General features: G+C 57.3%; 1 protein-coding gene across 3 annotated transcripts; it reads right to left on the bottom strand.

Annotated features, from left to right (window-relative positions):
• Positions 1–2,509: 2,509 nt before the first annotated feature.
• PTPN7 (protein tyrosine phosphatase non-receptor type 7) lies at positions 2,510–11,048 on the bottom strand. 3 transcript variants are annotated; one of them, XM_071768472.1, is made up of 10 exons: positions 10,975–11,048; positions 9,529–9,760; positions 8,878–9,061; positions 8,359–8,443; positions 7,769–7,845; positions 6,600–6,737; positions 5,766–5,876; positions 5,080–5,237; positions 4,210–4,323; positions 2,510–3,693 (listed from the first exon to the last, which is right to left on the bottom strand). In XM_071768472.1, the coding sequence occupies exons 2-10, from the start codon at positions 9,657–9,659 to the stop codon at positions 3,600–3,602; spliced, it is 1,092 nt and encodes a 363-aa protein (XP_071624573.1). In that variant the 5' UTR covers positions 9,660–9,760; positions 10,975–11,048; the 3' UTR covers positions 2,510–3,599. The 3 variants fall into 3 exon arrangements, with proteins under 3 accessions (XP_071624573.1, XP_071624574.1, XP_071624575.1); XM_071768473.1 differs by having other exon boundaries at positions 5,080–5,180; XM_071768474.1 differs by having other exon boundaries at positions 3,601–3,927.
• Positions 11,049–17,107: the final 6,059 nt, after the last annotated feature.

Genomic DNA, 17,107 nt, shown 5'->3' with positions numbered 1-17,107 from the left:
CCCCCGAACCTCGACTGACACCACCCAACCCAGACTGACACCCCTTGCACCCCCACTACCACTCCCCGAACCCCGACTGACACCACCGAACCCCGACTGCCACCCCCCGAACCCCCACTGCCACCCCCCGAACCCAAACTGACACCCCCCGAGCCCCCACTGACACCCCCCGAACCCAAACTGACACCCCCTGCATCCTCACTGCCACCCCCCGAACCTCGACTGACACCACCGAACCCAGACTGACACCCCCCGAACCCAAACTGCCACCCCCCGAACCCCCACTGCCACCCCCCGAACCCAAACTGACACCACCGAACCCAGACTGACACCACCGAACCCAGACTGACACCCCTCAACTACCACCCCCCGAACCCAGACTGCCACCCCCCGAACCCAAACTGACACCCCCGAACCCCGACTGACACCTCCTGCACACCCACTGCCACCCCCAAACCCCTCCTGGCTGTCTCTGGGCAAAACGTCACTTGATGCTGAACCCAGCGCTGCCGGGAAGGAGTGAGATGGGGACAGCAGCAGAACCTTCAGCACTGCCAGGGCTGGGGCAGCCTGGGCCAGGGGCTCCTCACCCACACAGCCAAGAATTTCTTCTTAATATCCCCTCTAAATCTCCCTTCGTTCATTTTGAAACCATCCCCCGCCATCTCATCCCTCCAGGCCCTCGTCCAAAGCCCCTCCTCAGCTTTTTTGTAGCCCCTTCAAGTACTGGAGGGTGCTCCAAGCTCTCCCTGGAACCTCCTCTGCTCCAGCCCGGGGCACAGGAGGTTCTGGAGGGATTCCTTTCCTTTGCTTTGCCTGCTGGGCAGCTCACGGGGTCAGGGACGGGGTGAAGCAGTTTCCCAGGACACGGGTATGAGGCTGAGAGAGCCGGATGGGATCCAACCCCTGCTTCACCCCTGCCATGCTGAGGCTGAGCCAGGTGGCACGGTCGGGTTTTGCAATGAGCCAGGCACTAGCCCAGCATGGCCCCAAGGAGCAGTTGGGAAATAAAAGCAAGGAGGATGGAGAGATCCTCAGATAGCAGAGGGGTGAGGGCCTGATAAGAGCCTTGAACAGACAGAGCTGGTAGAAGTAAGAGATTGAAAGATAGGATTGCTGCTTGGCTGATTCTTACTGCGAAGCTGAACTGCAGAACTCCCAGCACTGGCTGGGAAAGCTGAGTTGGGGGTGTGTGACCATCCCTCTGGTTGTGTGACAACCCTTGGTTGTGTGACAACCCCCCTGGTTGTGTGACCATCCCTCTGGTTGTGTGATAGCCCTCGTGGTTGTGTGACCATCCCCCTGGTTGTGTGACAATCCCTCTGGTTGTGTGACCATCCCCCTGGTTGTGTGACAACCCCCCTGGTTGTGTGACAGTCCCCTTGGTTGTGTGACAGTCCCCCTGGTTGTGTGACAACCCCCTGGTTGTGTGACAGTCCCCCTGGTTGTGTGACAACCCCCTGGTTGTGTGACAACCCTTGTGGTTGTGTGACAATCCCCCTGGTTGTGTGACCATCCCTCTGGTTGTGTGACAGTCCCCCTGGTTGTGTGACAACCCCCTGGTTGTGTGACAGTCCCCCTGGGCCAGCTGCAGGTCCCAGCTCCTGGGTGCCTTGGGAGACCCTCAACACAGCTCCTGCTGCACGTCTGTCCTAAGGGTTCTGCTGAAAATAACCTGGGGAAAACGGTGCCTGTCCTGATGTCCAGGGAGGGTGGGGAAGGACCATGGCTTAGGCAGCTTCCAGGCTCTTCAGGGCTCTCCTGCCTGCTGGGAGGAAGAACTTGGAAAGGAGGAGGTTGTGGGCTTGCTGAGTAAAGCCCCTCTTCAGACAAGCTGGAAATTTCCACTGGTGGCTTCAAAGACCTCACCAGAGGTGACAACTGAGCCCTGAGCCATCAGGGCTGAAAACCTCAGGTTTCTGCTGAAACCAAGGGGCTGTGGCCCAGAGAAGGGGTGCCCTGGAACGGGGAGCTGGATGGGGCAGTTCAGATGCCATCCATGGAAGGATTTGACCTCAGACCTGGGAGTTTTCCTCCTGGGGCCCAGAGAGAGGGTTTGCTCCTGGTGCTGTGTGAGGCAGAGGGGTTGGCAGAGAGTTTTGCACTCTCACTCTTCCATCCACTCCCTGAAATCTTTCCTGAGAAGGATTTGCTCCTTGCAGTGAGCAGGAGCTTCAGCATGGCTTTACCACACCATTTGGAGTGGCCTGGCAGGGACCCTGCCTGGACTCTCAAAAAATTGGAAGACACTAATAAGGGCTGCTCACCAAGAATGATAATGTCTGTGATATTGGGTATTTTTGCACAGTGGGACATACCTGGTCTGCCACTGGGTTTGCTACCAGGGAGGAGGAGGAGGGGACTTTGGCTCAGTACCCATCCCCAGACAGGGCTCCTTCTCTGGCTCCTGTGAATGCAGAGGGGCAGTGAGGATGGGCTACTGGGGGGGGGGAAAGGGGGCACTGAGGACCCCCTCCTGGGCTTCTGACAAGTCAGGAGAAGTGCAGAGTCAAGGCTGAAAGTTCTCTTTTCTTCCACCTGCAGAGAAAGGAGGGGGCTCCATGCACTCAGCTGTGCCCTGAGAATGCTCAGGGAATGCAGGCAAGCTCAGACTCTCTGGGCAAGAGGATCTCTTGCCTGGATCTCACCCAGCAAGCAGAAGATGTGGGCATGGGCAGGCACGGGTGGGCAGCCCCCAGTCCCAATTGCCCCAGTGACTACCAGCTGAAGTCCAGCTTTGATTTGCTTTAAAATATTTTACAGAAGAATCCCATTGCCGTGCTTTGTACCAAAATATTTCTTCCTCTCCTTCCCCTTTCCCCCCCTGAATTTATCAGTGAAAAAAAAAAAAAACCTCAAATATTATTTTGTTCTGATTTCAGCAAAGAAAACAAGAATGCAACTCCCCCCATCCTTGTGTAACAAAAGGCAACTGGGAACACACTGCTTGCAGATGCATGAAGGAATCTCCCCTACTTTAAGGCTGTTTAGAAGGTGTGTTGGCCAAAGAGGGAGCAGCAAACAAATGGTGTAACAAAGGTGACTGATTGTGCACGTTTTTGTACTAAATCATCAAGGTCTATCTTGAGCAAAAAGAACACCAGGGAGCCTGTTTGGAGCAGGCCCAGCCCTGCACGCAGCCCAGCCTCTCCCCACAGACACCATGAAATCAGGACAGAGGCTCTGTTTATTTGCAGGATCATTGTACCAGCTCTGCATCTAACAGGAAAAACATTTCTGGGCAGCTAAAAGGCAAACTCTGCCCCCCGTGCTCACCCTGCTTCAGTTCCTCCACGCAGCTCAAACCTTCTGCTTGATGACAAAATGCTGCAGGTTTCAAAAAACCAAAGCTGCTTCCCAGGAATGAAATCTGCCTTGAGCCAGCAGCAAAAGGCCCCTTGAGCACCCCCTGAATCCCTTGTATGAACCCCAGGGTCACGAGGCCCTGGTCCCTGCTGCTGGGCTCTGCTCACCCAGGGATGCTGATGCTGCAGCTGCGTGGCCCAGTGGCAACAGGAGAATTTTTTGGTGGAGATCTCCCCGTGGCTTGTGCAGGAGAAGGTGGAGCAGGGAGCCAGCAGCTCAGTGGGAGCCCTGTGCTAGTGGCCTCCCACCTGTGGGAGCTGGGAAGCGTAGAGAGCCAGAGTGTGATGGAGGAACTGGTACTGCTCGCTCGTCTGGATCATCCCACCCCTGCAAGGCAAAGGCAAAGGCAAAGGTCCTGCTGACACCTCGCAGGAGCCCAGATCCCATCCCTGCCTCCCTGCTCCTGAGCCATGAACATTCCTGCTTCACCCACCGTGTCCAGGTACATCTGAAGCAGGCACCAGAACTGCCCAAAGATAATTTTTGCTCAGAAGCATTGCTGGGCTGTTCAAAATGCAGATTAGCAACTGATTGAGATCTAATTTTTACTGGCACTTCACCCTGAAAAGTGGCAAAATCCAATGTGTCTGTATTGAGAAGCTGAGCTGGAAGGCACATTCCAGCTGCCAGATCCAGAGCTTTCCTCTCCCTCAGGTCCTGCAGTCCCCAAAGCTCAAAGAGCCCCGAGGCGAACCCCTGGGCACGGGTTTGCTGCTGCCGTGTTTGGACCTTCCAGGAAACTCCATCCCCACCTCCCCATCCGCACATCCCCATCCGCACATCCCCATCCCCACATCCCTCCTCCCATCCAGCCGGATCCTCCCTCCTGCACTCCGCACCCACCGGTCCATGCGGAGGCGGCAGACGATTCCCAGGATATCCACCTCCCCCTTGTCCTTCAGCTCCTGACACCCGATCCTGGTAGCGATGAAGCAGCCGGTCCGCCCGATGCCAGCGCTGCGGGGCAGACACGGAGCTGCTGAGCACGGCGACAGCTCCTGCCTGGACCTGCAGCTGCCCCACAAATCCCCCCGGCTGGCTTTGCTGCCGAGATTTCCTTCCTAGAGGGATGCCGGCTCCTTGCCTCGCCTGCCAGACCCAACTTTGTCGTCCAGGCACCAAAAACCCCGGGCTGCTGACATTGTCACAGCAAAGGGGGGGTCTCGCCACGTGTCACAGCCCAGCTGAGGTTTCCCTGGGAGCACAACCCAAGCCTGTGTCCCTGTCCTGCAGCTCAGCATTCCTGGTATCCCTTTCCCTCTCCTCTGCCCCCCCCAGTTTGCCCTGGGCTGGCCCAGCCTGCAGCATTTGCACTTGCACAAGGGTGGCCAAGTGCTCTGCTCCACTGGCCACAAATCCACTCAGCAGTGAGAGGAAGCACAGGAAAGGTGCCCTGAAGCTTCACGTGCTCAGTGGCAGAGCAGGCAGGAGCCTGAGCTCTGGATCTGCCACGGGGCTGCTGGCCAAGCTCCCAAGCCTCAGAGCTCTGCTGTCCCCACCTCCCCAGCCCCAGATTTCTGGGTGGGGCAGAAGGTCCCTGTCTTGCTGCCAGGACAGAATAACTCTGCTATGGGGGTGCTGCTCACTGGGATTTTCTTCCCCACAGCAGGAGCAGCTCATGAGCATCCACCTGTGGGATTTTCCACTCTGGCATTTGCAGATGGACCCCAAGGTGAGGGGCACAGAGGGGCTCAGGTGAGGGGAAACTCTTACCTGCAGTGCACAATGACAGGCCCCAGACTGGCTGTAGCCTTCAGAGTCTCTTCCACCTTGGACACCAAGTGCAAGAGGGGCTTGGCTGACTCAGGTGTCTGCTGGTCTGGCCAGGAAGGGAAGAGGATGTGTTTGACCTGGCGACTCTCACCTTCCAGCTTCCTCAGCAGAGAAGAAAGAGAAATCAGGATGTGGAAGCACAGGTTGAGTGGTCTGGGCCAAACGAGGGGACAGAATCCAGCTCAAGCAGATGCTGGGCAGCCTGTGGCCATCCCATCTGCTGTCTTCCTGAATCCCTTTTTGAGCCAGACACCTAAGACAGACCCCCCTCAGCCACAAGATGGGATCCCAGAAGATGGAAGGGATACAGAGTCCCAGCCAGTCCCTGTCCCTCACAGCCCAGGCAAAGCCAGCAAGGTCCTTTTAGCACAGAGGGACTACAGAAAGCCCCTTGGGCAGGGCACAGTGGCACAGTGCAAACAGCAAAGGGCCAACAAAGCAGCTCCCCAAAGCTGAGCCCCCATCTTCTCCCTCCAGGGCTGGGTTCCTGCCCCTTCTCAGGCAGGGAGAGGCTCTGCAGACCCCTCCTCTGGCAGCAACCTCATAAGACCCAGCTCTCTGAGCCCAGAGTTGTCTGGGGCATCGCTGGGCTCTTCCTCTGACCCCAGGATGGAGCTTGAACCCACCTGGATGGAGAGATCCCGGACCACGAACTCCAGGCTCTCGCTCACCCCCTGCACACGGAGGGTGAAGGGGCCGTAGGTTCCCTCCTTCTCGGGCCAGTAGTGGACACATTTCTGAAAGAACAAGGTAGGGACTGTGGCACCTGGTGAGTGCTTGAGCTTTGCTGAGTGCTCTTTGGAAGGGGCATCACCTGGGGAGGTGGGGGGGAGCAGGGAAGGTGGTTGTACAGTGATCCAGGACACAGGCTGCGGATGGGATGGATCCCTCTGCTCTTCCACATTTTCCCAAGCCCTCCCTATGGCTTTCAGACCCTGGGACTGTGCCTGGGCCAGCCCATGTCCTGCCAGACCCAGGAGGACCCAGCCCACCCAGTGATAGGGATGCTGCACAAACTGGGGAGAGAAGGGAGGAAGGACAAGGCCAGAGGAGTTCCCCAGGTCAGGGCACAGGGTGGATGCCACGGCTCCTGTCCCAGCCTGGATCCACCAGCTGAGAAAATCCATCCCAGGGAGGGGTTGGGGGGGACCCTGCTGACTGATGCCTCTGCTCCCTCTCCCAGGACCTGCCCTGATCTCTTTATCCTGTTATTATCCAGCTGCCCAGAGGGAACATGAGGAGGAGGAGAAGCTTTGCAGGATGGAGCCAAGGCTGCAGCCCCAGGGCTCTCCTCTGGGTATGATCAGTCAGGGGTTTCCCTGAGGGAAAAGCACAGGAAACAAGCAGGTGCTCGGCTCCCTGTCTGGTCTGGAAGAGCCTTTTGCTCTTATTATTACCCATTCTTTGCTCCTGGATGAGGTGCTGCCCCCAGGCCAGGCCAGGGACAACCAGTTGGTTACCTCTTTGTGCTCCTGCAGCTTGGTTATCATGACGATGAGGGGTGCCTCCTCCTGCCACACCATCTCCCAGAAGTCACTCACAGTGTTCAGCATGGGGCCCTGGGTGGCAATGTATGCCTGGGGCTGCCCTGCATAGCCCTGCCAAGCACAAGGTCCATCAGTGACACTGGGGGGGACACACTGGTGTCCCCAGGCCACTCCAATTCTCCTGGTGCTTGTTTCCCTCTGCAGGGGAGATGCTGAGCCACAGGGACTATTTCCTACTAAACACATCCTTGATATGTTGTTACTCAACACCCTCCATCCCCAGCCTGCACCCCCAGGGACCTGTCCCATTTTGCGGGCTGCTTTTCTGAGGCTCACATTTCCATGCTTGTCCACACCACCACCCACCCAGAGTGTCTGGGGATCCACCTCTGCTTCCCCTGGGCTATCCCAAGGGGAAGGATGCTGAAATGGGATTAATTTTTCAAAAAGAAGCTTACCAGGGGAAGGATGCTGAAATGGAATGAATTGCTCAAAAAGAAGCTTACCAGCCAGGCAGAGCTGGCACCTGGCTGACACAAGGGTCTGGTTTAGGGTGCTGTATGGTTCAACACAACATTTCCTACAGCCTGGAAGTGGTCATTTGCACAGGAGAATGATTAACATGCATCAGGCTGCCTGAAGTAATATTCTTGGGTCTGGGGATTTCTCACGTTCTGGCAAGGGGCCCTCTCAGGTGTCAAAACCAAGCCACATCCTCCCTTTCATCAGTTTTCTTCTTCTGAAATTGCAACAAACACCTTGAGTGGAAAGGAAACTTGTGGGTGGGATGGGCAAGGCTTGAACAGGACTGGACTGAGATTCTCTGCTGACCTGGCCTCCTAAGGCCTTGCCCAGTGCACAAAATAAAAATGCAGGAGGCACTGTGAGGGAGCCCACCCGAGGTGCTCATCCCCCCCCAGCAGCAGGAGCTGAGAGCAGTCACCCCAGGAGGCTTTCCCAGCAAAGGGACAGCAGGGCTGTGATGGAGCCACATCATTTCCAGCTCCAGAAGAGGTGGCAAGTTTAAAGTGCTACCCAAGGGCATCCCTGGAGGCAGGAGGTGACAGGACAGGTCCCAGCATGGCACCTGCAGCCCCCAGGAGTTTGCAGGACCTGGGAGACCGAGCGGGCAGGAGACTCACCATGATGTAGTTGGCATTGATGTAGCTTTCCTCCTCCTGCTTCCCTGCCCTCCTGAGACAGACCCTGCTCTCAGGATCTGGGAGACACAGCAGACATTACCCCAGGGACAGACAATCTTCTACAACCTGAACCTCTCCATCCTCCCAGCCTCAGCTCCAGCACATGGAGACTCCCAGCCATGCTCGGAGCTGAAGTCACCCACATTTGGGCCCCTTTTCACCCCACTTCCCTCTCACTGCACAGCTCACCACCCCCAACCCTGCCTACACCATGGTGTAACTCCCCTGCCAGGCAATAATTGCCCCGGGGCCTTCCCATAGTGCCTGCCTAGAGCCCAAAGCAGCCCTCCTGTCACATCCTTGGCTCTCAGAACCCCAGCAGCATTCCCATGGGACACATAAAGCCCCCAGGGTGGCCTGAAGCAGCCCAGGCTGAGCTGGGAACACACTGCAAGGAGCAGCAGCTCCTCATGAGCCACCCCCTAACACAACACTCACTCCCCTGTACACCCAGCTCTGCACAACCCCCCCCTGCACACCCAGACTCCCCTCTTCCCTGGACCTCAGCAAAGGGATCCAGAGGCACATACTTGGGAGGATGGTTTTGTATCTGTCCTTGGAGGCATGGCCAGGGATCTGCAGCTCCTCTGGACTGACAAAGTTGGGTGGGATTTTCTGCAGGAGGGGAAAAGAGCTGTGAGGAAACCCTCATCACTGCTGCCTGTGTCCCCTCTTGTGGCAGAGCTGGTCCCCTAAACACTGAGAGAGAGGCTGACCCAGGGACACAGCAGCATCTCCAGAGATGTCACCTCCTGGGATGAGCACGTCCTGACCTGGGGAACACCTCCTGGAGAGGCTACTGGGAGAAGGGCTTGGAATGGGAGGGAAAGGAGAGGCTTTCCAGGGACACAAGGGGGGACATCAGGGAGCCAGGGGACACCCGGGACACCCTCACCCCTGTGTGCACACATCCCCTTCCTGGCCACCAGTGGGCATGGAGCCTGCACCAGAGATGTCCCCTCCTGCCAGTCCCTCCCTACTGCCAGCCCCCATCATCCCTCATGGCAGGAGGGACAGGGAAGGGGGGACAGGGAAGGGGACTTTCTCACCGAAAACTCCTCCTGGAGCTGGGTCACACTTTGGGCACGTTGCTGGAGCTCCTCTCTTCTCAGCACGTGGCTGGATGTCCTCAGGAACTTCAGCGTGATGTCCCGAGGGGTACAGACACCCTGGATGGGCTCCACACTCCCCAGAGAGCTCATGTCCAGCACCAGGGACACGTTGGAGCCTCTCCTGTGAGGCAAAAAGGTCCCTGACCATCCTGGGACAGGAGGGCAGCCCATCCCACCACATCCTGCAGTGGTAGTTAATCAAGGGTTGGACTTGATGATCTCTGAGGCTCCTTCCAACCCAGCCTATTCTATGATTCTATGATCCTCACATGGAGCAAAAGCCAGGCAGGCTTTTAAAGACAGAATGAGGAAAGGGATCTGCTAAAGACCCCAGAAGACAAGGTGGGGTTGAGGAACAATGAACAAACTGGTCATTTGTCCTTTTTGCTGGAAAGCCCCAAAGGATGGGTGTCTAGATTTGGTGGGGAGCTCAGGGCTGCCCCCACACTCAGAGCTGGTGTCTGCAGAAGTTGTCAGGCAGAGGCTTGGCTACAGGAAAGTAGTTTGGGGGAGCCCATTCCCAAGGCCTGGGAATGAGCAGTGCCCATCACCTGGGCTGCAGGCACCCCCCAGGTACCTCCCCTTTACCTCTCCTGGAGACGCACGTGCTTCTTGGCAGAGGGACTGGGCTTTTCCATCTTTTCCATGTCTGCACTGCCTGCCTGGGCTCTCAGGCTGCTGTGATGAACTCTGGAGCACACCAGGCAGGTTTGTACCATGCTGTGGCAGCCACGGAGCCCTTGTCCTGAAGCACGGGGAAACGGAGAGAGGGGGCTCTCCCAGCTTCTGGGGGATCAAGGAGCCATCAGAGGAGAAGCAGCTGGAAAGGAGAAAGAAGAGCTGAGCAATTCCAGGAGGATGGGTGCTAAGCTAGAGACAGGTTTGGGTTTCTCACCCCCTGCATCTAGATGGGTGCCAGAGGGAACCCTCCCAGTGTGTTGACTCCCTAGCATGGCAGAAGCACTGCAGCCTGTCCAGGCACCCAGTGCTGACACTGGGCTTGGAACCCCTGGCTGGCTGCTGGCAGTGAGCAGAGGGTGCCAATGGCCCCTGTTGCTGGAGCATGGTCTGCTATGGGGGGAGCCCAAGATGCCCTCCACTTCCACGGGAAGCACAGGCTGCCATGTGCTCCCAGCCCTGCACTGGTCTGCTTCAGCCTGGGGAGATGGTGGGGAGGAGGGAGAACTGGAACATGCATGAACAGAGCTGCATCGGGCAGGTGGGAAGAGGTGGGCTGTAGGCACCATGATGGTGCCTGGGGAACATGGTGCCAGGCACCCTCAACAGTCTGGGACAACATCCTCCATCCCACAGCTCTCAGAAACTGTCAAGAGGAAGCTGCTTTATCTTTGTGGTTAAGCAAGAGGCAATTCGGTAGCACAGCTGGAAGAAGGTGCCAGGGCTCCATCACCACCAGCCTCAGGACAGCCCCTGGCAGGGGCAGGGGAGATGCAGGTGATGCTGGAACACCTCTGGGTGGAGCTCCTCACGGTGCAGGCAGAACCCTGGGATCAGGAGGCTCCTCCTCACCCCAGCTCCCCCCATGAGGAGGAGATGGACCCAAAAGGACTGAGGATGCTGTGGTGCTCAGTGGGCAAAGAACTGGGTACCCCAAATACCACATCAGCTCCAGCAGGTCCTGCAGAGAACTGGGGAAGGCGGCTGGGGCAGTAGCCATTCATTCCCTGGGACACTCTGCTATCCAGAGGCTTTTCCAAGGGGTGGCAATGCTGCTGCTGCCATCTGCACCATCCCCGTGCCCAAGGCAGGGGGTCCCCGGTGTCCCCGCAGCACCGGGGGAGATTCTGTGCAGGGAGCAGCAGGCTCCATCCTCACCCCCAGCCAGGAAAAAGCCGGGAGATGCCCCAGCCGAGCTCCGGGGGGCAGCAGGTCCCTGGGAAGAGCCCGGGCTGCCAGCAGTGTCCGGGAGAGTCCCCACAGCCCTTCCCAGCATCCCGGTCCTGCTTGGGATGCCCGGTGCCAGGTCCGGTCCTGGCGCTGAAGGGGGGGTTGGGTCCGCCGAGGGCTGCCTACCTGTGCCTCGGGGATGGCCTCGGCTCCCGCTCCTCGCTCTGACACCGGGGTTTAGAAAGTGCTCAGGAAGTCGCTTATCAAAGGAGCCTCTGCCGCTTCCTCTCCCTCCCTCCCCCCGCCGCCCGCCGCCCACACACAAACCGGACACATCCCCGCAGCCCGTTCCGCCGCCAGCCCCGGCCCCGCCGACCCCCGGCTTTGCCCCGCAGCCCCCCAGCCCGGAGCTGCCCCCACGGCATCCCCAGCAGCCGGTGCTCGGTACTGGGCAGGACCGGCACTGCCGGGATGGGGGGCAGGACCTGGCTACGGGGTTGGATGCTTCGTGTGGTGCCATGGGGACACCGGAGTGGCCCGGGATGAGGCTTCCCGTGGCTGTGTTCCCTTGCCCGGGCTGTGCATCCCCTCCATGCCCCTCTCCATCCCTCTGTGGGGTGAGCCCAGGGCTCAGCATCTCGGCCCCTCCGAGCCTGGCTGTGCACAGGGCAGTCCTCATGTCACTGCCCTGCCCCGGGAACAGCCCCAGGCAGCTCCAGGACAGACACCGGGCTGCCTGTCCCCGGCAGGGCAGGGCCAGGATTGTATTTGGGGAGAAAGGCCCTGGAGAGCCCGGCCCAGGGGGGATAAGGTCTGTCCTTAGGCACCACACATCCTTCCTGCCAATGCCAGCATCCCCGAGCTCTTCCTGTTCGTTTTTGCCCAAGCCCCCCCCTCCCCCCATCTCTCTTCCTTCCTCCTCTGCCCCAGCCCTGCTGCGTCCTGCCAGCCACCACGGACCCCATGTCCCAAACATTTTCTTCCCCCAGTTTCCCCTCTGGCTCCTCCTGGAGCCCCCTGCCCCAGCCACATCCAGTCCAGCTCACTGTAACATCCATAAAACCTGGCAGCACCTAAAGGTGCAGAGAAACAGCTCTGATCCCTTCTGATCCCCAAAGCTGAGCTGTCAAGAGGCCCTTGCTGGACCCAGGAGTCACGATGGACACTTCTTGCTCCTCTATACAGAGCACAGTGACAGAAGAGCAGCCCTGGCCTTTGGGAGATGGATTTTTGGCCCTTTTTTCCCAAAGGGACTGGGAACTTTCCACCAAAACTTTACTTTATATAAGAAACAAGGTCCAGCTGCAAAAATGGTGTGGGGGGAAAAAAAAACCTCTGGTGGAGGCCAAGAGTCTCCTGTGTGCTGATCATTTTAGAGATCTCTGTCTTGATCTCATTTCAGAGATTTGATGGCCATCTCAAAGGATTCGGTATCCTCTCAGCAGTAAGGGCTTCTTTCCTCCTGCCAGCCTCTGCTTTGGTAATGAAACCCTCCTGAAAGCTTCAGCAGAGGATGCAGACACCTTGCAAAGTGACCTTGTCCTTGGCCTGGGACCTGGGTCACTCCTGTGAGACCAAGCATCGGGCATGAGGAGAAAAAGGAGATACTGAGATATAGGGGATCCACTGCCTCTGAAGCAATCCAACGGGGAGGTCTTCATGCTCAGGGAACTACCCCAGAAAACACAGCAGGGCAGGAGGAGTCAGGGCCCAGAACAGGAATGTCCCTTGTCCCCAGCACTCCTCTCCGCTCTCCCCTTGGTGGCAGCAGGGTGTCAGTGCCTGGAAACCTCCGGGATGGTTTCATCCTCACACTCTCCCAGCCCATGTGGAGAGGACTGCTGCCAAATCCTTTTTCTGCCTGGCTACAGAAGCCCCAGACTTCTGTCCCTGCGGGCATCCTGCCAGCACAGCAGCCCCAGTGCCAATTCAGTGAGCAGGGGGAGTGAGTGTGGTTGTGTTTCAGGAGGGGATGAGGGTGCCCTGAGTGGTGCTGGGACAACAGAGGTGATGAAAGGGCAGATGCAGAGGGACGGGGCCCAGTTCTTCCCACACCACCCATCACTCCATCACCTACCCACCCTGGTCCAGCACAAGGTGCCCAGAGATGTGCCAGGTGTGACACCCTGTGTGTCCTTGCCTAAGGACACCTGTGCACTAAGTCCATGACAGGAGAGTTTTGTGGCAGAGCCTCAAGGGTCTTCAGGGGTTTGATGGATGTGGTTTTATTTTCAGCAAGCCCAGCAGGATGTAGGGACCCTACAGAGCTGGGGCTTGAGGGAGGGAGGTCTGGATTTACCCCTGACTGGTACATGCTGGTTGTTTTGTTGCATTTTACAACTCCACTTCCATGGGGTTATCTTGCACCCCAAGCATCCTGGGGCTGTATTTTCCTCTCAGTTCCCTTTGAGCAGGGAGCAGCTCCCAGCTTCAGACTGGGATTTGTTCTCCTCACTGAAGCCCAGACAGTCCTCACTCCCATTCCTGCCCTCCAGCCTCCCAGGTACAAGTCCACCTTCCCAGCCACCCTGCCCCGATCCATCTCCTCACCCTCTCCAAGCAGCAGAGCAGCCCTGAAGTCACCCGAGCCAAAGCACGCAAAGCACAGACACTTCCCCACTGTCTCAACCCCCCGGGATTTCCTACCGCACCGCATCCGGGACTCCCTGAGCCTCCGGCACCTTTGGGTCCAGCGCTCAGCCAGGGATGCTCTTGCTCCTCCTGATGTGATTGGGAGCTCAGGACGTCCTGGAGGGTTTTGGAAATCAGCCCATGTCCCTCGCTGCCTAAACATCATTCATGAAGGTGAAGTGGCTGCCTCAGGATTCATCCGACTCCGTTCAATCCCAGCTGAGCCAGAAGGAATAAATCCCAGCATCCGGCTGTGGCGGCTGCAGGCAGCCCGGTTACAGCATCAGGAGGGCAGAACTGCCTGGCCTGGGGACAGCCAGGACCCGGGAGCTGAGTGAAGCACCTCTGCAGATCTCTTGTCCTGAAGAACAACCTCTCCCTGCTCCGGCTTCCTCCCCCTGAGCGCATCCCCAGGGACAGACCCTGCACGCTGTCCCCACGTCACCAGCAGCCAGCACAGACCCTGCAGAGGAGCCCGGACCCTGGGGCATCCCCCTGGAACAAAGCTGATCCCGAGGAGGAAAAGCCAGCAGGAGGGGACAGGTGACCTTCCTCTCTGTGCCAGGGACTCTGCACAGAAATTTCTCCTGCTGCTGCCTGGCTCTGGCTGGAAGCGATCGAGCATTTGCAGTTTCATTTTGCCAAGGCATCCAGCGCTGCTCCTGCCAGCTGCCCTTCTCCTCAAGGAGAACAAAAAGGATGGTTCAGCACCTGGATTTCTTACATAACTGTTTTTTGGGAGGTTTTTTTGTCTTTTTTTTTTTTTTTTTTTTTTTTTTTTTTTTTTGTGTTTGTGTGTGTGTTTTTTTCTTTTAAAAAAATTTTTTTGTTTGGTTTGTATCTTGTTTGTTTGTTTTTGTTTTTGTTTTGTTTTTTTTCTTTTTTTTTTTTTTCTTCTTTTAATGACTGCCAAGCAGAACTACTTCTAGTTTCCATAACCAGATATTCTCCTACATCTCCTGCAAACCAGCTGAGCTTTCCTTCAACTTTGCACAGAGAAAGGCAGAGGCAAAGCAGGGGACCCACCAGCCCCACCCGTGTGGGACCATCCAGAGCTGGGGGGCTGTGTGTTAAAGGAGGATGTGTGGACACAAGGAACAGTTCTCCCAGGAAAGGTGCTTTAGGTCAGCACCCATTATTCCTCTCCATGTATGGGAACAAGCTCTCTCTAGCTCGGGCATGGAGAATTGCTTCTAGTTTGAGTAGTGAGGGTAGAAGGGAATCTAAGCCAGGATGTGGGACCAGAACCCCAAGGTCTTGATACTTTGACTATTTATCCAGCAAATGCTGGAGAAGCCACAGAACCATAACAAGAGCCATGGGGCTACTTGGACCCAGGCACCCAGGATGTGCTGATGCCCCACAAGGGACACAACTCCAGTGCAAGTGGCATCTTGCTCATCTGTGTGTTGCTTGGGCTTGTCTCGTGCTTTCCTGGCTGCCTCCAAGAGCTCTGTGCTTTTGGAAAGGCTGCCTGGAATCCTTTGTGTGCCTCAGTTTCCCCAGGAGCTATCTGCCTGCCTCACAGGGTGGCAGCAGACAGAGGTTTTCCCCAGGCCCATCTTCTCAGGAGGCTCTGGACCACAACATCTCCTTGCAAAACACTGTGAGGTACCTGGGCAGGAAAAAACTCCCCCCCCCCCCCCCAGCTACTCCCCATCTCCAGCACACAGGGGACAAAGCAGCTCCCTGTGCAAAAGGCACAAAAAGGCCTGAAAATCCTGGAGACCAATCATGTCCTGGGTCCCTTTTCAGGCACAAAAAAGCCCTGAAAATCCTGGAGACCCCTCATGTCCTGGGTCCCTTGTCAGGCGGCACCCAAGGGACCCAGTGGCACAGCCTGAGCCTTGCTGCCTGCCCCACAAAGCTGGGATGGGTTTGTTCTGCACAACCCCACTGCCTCCAGCCCTTGCTCTGCTTTCTTGTGGGGACACTGAGCAGCTTCTCAGCTGGGGCTGTTCTTAGTAACAAGAAAGGAACTTGTTCAGGAGGGGCAGGAGGGTGGGAGAGACACAGAGTGAAAGGAAGTGCTTAGAAAGTAGTCACTTCCATTTTGCTGCTAAAGAACCTCTGATCCCCGTGCTGCTGGGCTGGGGGCAGTGGGTTCTGGCTTGCCACAAACCTCTCTGGTTGTTGGGTTTGTTACTCCTCAGTGCCTTCTCTGCTGGCCTCTTCTCCAGGGGTCAGACAGTCCCCAGAGGGTGACACTTGCTGGCTGGCTTTTAGGGCAGCCACTCTGCCAACAGCCTCTTTTTAATAATGCCCAGAGAAGGAGGGGAAAGATGGTGTTTGTCAACTGAAAAAATAGCTGTTTGTTTCCCTGGAGACCTGGTGGGATGGTTCCAGCACCCCTGCTCCTGGTACATCCAGGACACAGGGGAGGTCAGTGAGGAAGAAGCAGGAGCTGGGCTGGGGGCTCCGGGCAGTGGCGATGGGTGCTGGGTGGGCAGCACCCCCAGGCAGGGTGACCTGGCCTGGGTCCACAGCTGCAGATGGGACTTTGCAGGGGGAAAGGCTGTGCCCACAGTGTGTCCTGCTCTTGTCCCTTGCCTTCAGTAGCATTGGCAGCACAGAGCCACCCCTGCTGACAGCAGAACCCCCACGGTCCCTGTGCAGAGCTGAGGGTGTCAGTGGGTGGCCTTGCAGGTGATGAGTTTGTCAGGCCTTGGAAAGTTGTCCCTAAGAAACACCAGCAAGGCTGTGTCAGCAAGTGGTGTCCAGCCTGGTTTGACCTAGGTAAGACCACACGTTCCTGGATGCTTTCAGTCCAGAGAGGAAAGGAATAATGCTGTCCCCTGCTGCAGGTCTCTGGTAACAGTCACAGCCAATCCTAGAGACATTTCTGTGACCTCCTTCTCTGCTAGATGTCAAACAGCAGGAACTTGACTCCTTGGTGAGGATCTGCTCTGGGACCAGGCTGCACGGAGAAGTCCTCTGCCCTGGTAGTGTTGGAAGAGTTGCTCAGAAAACAGGAAACCACTTGACCAGGAAAAAACTGTGCAACGTTCCCTTATTCAGCAATGTTTGTTGTTTTAGACTCTCCCAGCCAAGCAGCTAAAGCCCAGCAGCAGCCCAGCTGATCCCCCTGAGCCTTGGTCAGTCCCTCCCAGACCCTGCAGCCAGCCCAGCCCAGCTGCACCACCCATGGGAGAAGCAGGACAGCGTGGCTTCACTGCCTGGGTGCCAAGCTCAGTGCTAATGACAGCCCAGGGAGGGATGAGCAGGCTCAGAAGATTTTGACACGTCCCCTTTACCAGCCTCCTGCCTGCTCTCCCTACCTCCCCTCCAGCAGCAGAGCTCCTCTGCTTCCCAGTGCACATGTGGTAAACTGAGGCAGGGTGGCTGTGCCTCAGCTCAGGGTGAAAATAACTTCTGGCAGTGCTTTGGGGAGGGATCAGCTCTCTCAGTCTGGCATCTGAGAAGGTTTCCACACCCCACAGACCCTCCATGCCCTCAAGCCGTGGACACAGTGTTGGGGACCCCCAGATGGGGGGGGGTGTGTGTGTGACAGGTGACAGGTGACAGATCTCCCTCTGCAAGCCCCCTGAATGGTCCCACTTTCCTGAGTCAAGCAGCAGAGGCTGTGGATGAAGGGACAGACACTTCACAGGGATCTGGAGCAAAACTTTCAGTAGGACACGGTGGAGGGGACTGATCCTCCCTCCCTCTGCCACTGCCTCACCCCTGC

This window comes from Heliangelus exortis, chromosome 25, assembly GCF_036169615.1.
Source record: "Heliangelus exortis chromosome 25, bHelExo1.hap1, whole genome shotgun sequence".
Taxonomy (NCBI): domain Eukaryota; kingdom Metazoa; phylum Chordata; class Aves; order Apodiformes; family Trochilidae; genus Heliangelus; species Heliangelus exortis.
Note: the sequence above shows the minus strand (reverse complement) of the source record. Positions and strands in the feature narration are given on the sequence as shown.